Raw genomic sequence first — 2,711 nt, forward strand, 5'->3', positions numbered from 1 at the left:
ATCTTATGGTGTACAGCACTAAGCCAGTGATATCAGATGGTCTATGGCATAACCTTAGCCAAGCATTTATGGAGGCCAAAGTTATCTTGGCCTCCAATCTGATCAGCCCAGTTTCTAGTCATAAACTGGCGTTGGAAGCACTAGTTGAGAAACGAAAAATAGATCTTAAAAATTTAGACTGTATCTTTTCCAGGGGTGCAAAACTTGAGGAGGGTGGGCCCAGCATAGTGCCATATAGCAACTGTGGTATTGTTTTAGCTGAGTATAGTTTAAGACCGACTGGTATAAAATGACCCCCCTTTTGTTGAAAGAAATTTGATAATACTAGTTGTGGTCTTCCGTTCCCTATTTGCCACAAATTCATGATGGTCATTTCTTGGCCCTGTAGATTGAAACATGACCCCTACATATTTGAAAGATAAAACCTGCTCTAGGCTATGGCCCTTTATGCTCCACGTCCTTAATTTGGGCCTCTTTCGAAAGGACATCACTTTGGTCTTCTGATAGTTGATTTCTAATAAGTTAGAATCACAATAGGTACCAAGCTGTTTTAGTGCCCTTTTAAGGCAAACCATAGAGTTAAATAATCAAATCAGCAGCATAACAGCAAGCCATACAAGCTATGCCAGGGCACAGAAATGGTGTTCTTAAAACAGTCCTCAGCTAGAAGCACCATAGACGTAGCTTTAAAAAAAAAAAAAGGCTGCAAGCACTTAGTTACAAGCCTGAATTTTAAAAAGAGATGTTTTGGACTGGCTCCTAGAAGGAAGAAAGGTAGGTACCAGGTGAGCCTTAAGGGGACAGACATTCTACACATACCTTATTGATATCCCAAAGAACCAATTTGCATCCGTGCTTGGAAAACGCATACGCTGTTCCCCTTCCAAGTCCATGGGCAGCTCCAGTAATCAGAACAATCTCTCCACTAAGAGATTTTGTCTTCTTGGGAATGAAAAGTTTCACCACCTTTTCCGCATAAGAACACAATTCGGTGAAAACAGTCATAACACCCTGTAACAGCAAATGCATTATTCTTCCTGCTTTCAAGTGCCCGGCTTTCCAACAGCCTGTCATGTTGGAAGACTTGCTGAGTGAAGCTTGGGAGGCAGGGAGCGCGTGCCTTATAATGCAGAAAGCTGGCATTGCTAACACTTTGGAGAAACAAGCTGGGCGGTAATGTTACATCCTGCAGATCAAGTAGATTAAGAAAAGAGTTAGCATTGCTTGGCTCATAAAAAGGAGATTAACAGTGCAATCTTATCCCAAAGTTATACTTGCTGGAGAAATCACAGTGGCATTTCCTTGAGCTATCAGAATAAAAATGGCAGCACCATTCTGCCAGTGGAAGACTTCTACTAGTGGGACAATGGTAGCACAAAGCAGGAAAATGGGTGGAGTCAGAGAAATGCTAATGGAGAAAAAAAGGATTTGCTAGCATAGTCAGAATCCTGCGTTCCCTCAAGGGGTCTCTCCTGCCATCTTTGCCTGCATAATTTCCACAATAGGGATCCCCAATGTGGTGGCAATGGGTGCCATGGAGCTTGCCAACACCTTTCCTGGAGCCCGCCAGATGTTTTTAGAAAGTCATCGGGGCCAGGTGCAGCTTTTGACAAGTAAGATTTTTGATTGGCCATTGGAGACTTGATTGGTTGGGCAGATTTTTTAAAATGTTGTTTTGGCAGCAGCTGCCACCACAGCACAGGGATCTTTGCTTTGTGATTGAAGGTAAGCTGCAGCAGCTACTTTGTGGCTGGCTCCGCCTCCTGAAGCCACCATTTGGTGGGAGCCATTCTGCAGCTGTGCCCAACAAGCTTTGTTAGAATTCCCAGGTCCCTGCAGGCTCAAAAAGGTTGGGGACCCCTGGTATACAAAATAGGTGGCAGGTGTAAGACCACTTCTGCTGGCGTCATTGGAGAGTGACAGATGACAGACCCCCTTTCCAGTTGGAAAACAGGGCTCTGATTAACCCAGTGGGCAGTCAAAACACAGCACAACTAAATATAATGTTCTGCAAAGGACCGTAGCTTGTATATCTGGATGTGTCTTGCTGGGCTATATTGGTGTGTCCTCCTATATCTGTACTAGGAATAAGGCTCTGGGAGACTGCTCTGGCTTTGGGCAAACAGTGTCAGTTTGCTGTGGTGACCTCAGCAGGGTATAATGACAGAGTCCACTGTTTTCTCCGGAGGAACTGATCTCTGCTACCTGAAGAGCAGTTGTAATTTTGAGTGATCTCTAGTCATCACCTGGAGATTGGCAACAATTGTTACCCATGATGAAATGGCTGGTTTGGAGGGTGGAGTCTATGGCATTCTACCTGTCTGAGGTCCCACCCCTCCGCAAAACCCACCCTCTCCAGGCTCCACCCCTCAAATCCCCAGGAATTTGCCAGCCTGGAGTTGGCAACCCCATCTCCTTCCCAGCTAACCATCAACCTACCATTATCTGCCCCTTTGACTTCAGCTGACTTCCGCCCTCCCTTCTGCAGAGCAATTGTAATTTTGAGTGGTCTCCAGCCCTCACCTGGAGATTGGCAACAATGGTTCCCCATGAGGGACTGACTGGTTTGGAGGGTGGAGTCTATGGCATTCTACCTGTCTGAGGTCCCTCCCCTCCTCAAACCTCACCCTCTTCAGGCTCCATCCCTCAAATCTCCAGGAATTTCCCATCTGGAGTTGGCAACCCTATCAGGACTGGCCCCAATGTGTTTT

General features: G+C 45.9%; 1 protein-coding gene across 1 annotated transcript in view; it reads right to left on the reverse strand.

The window, feature by feature from the left end:
* Positions 1-1,257, reverse strand: part of LOC107113246 (17-beta-hydroxysteroid dehydrogenase 13-like) — a 28,962-nt gene extending 27,705 nt beyond the window's left edge. The window contains exon 1 of the mRNA XM_015414547.1: positions 820-1,257. Coding sequence (XP_015270033.1) covers positions 820-1,143 — 324 coding nt within the window. The 5' untranslated portion in view covers positions 1,144-1,257. The remainder of the gene's footprint in view (positions 1-819) is intronic.
* Positions 1,258-2,711: the final 1,454 nt, after the last annotated feature.

This window comes from Gekko japonicus, unplaced genomic scaffold (genome assembly GCF_001447785.1).
Source record: "Gekko japonicus isolate JY-2015 unplaced genomic scaffold, Gekko_japonicus_V1.1 scaffold545, whole genome shotgun sequence".
Classification (NCBI taxonomy): Eukaryota; Metazoa; Chordata; class Lepidosauria; order Squamata; family Gekkonidae; genus Gekko; species Gekko japonicus.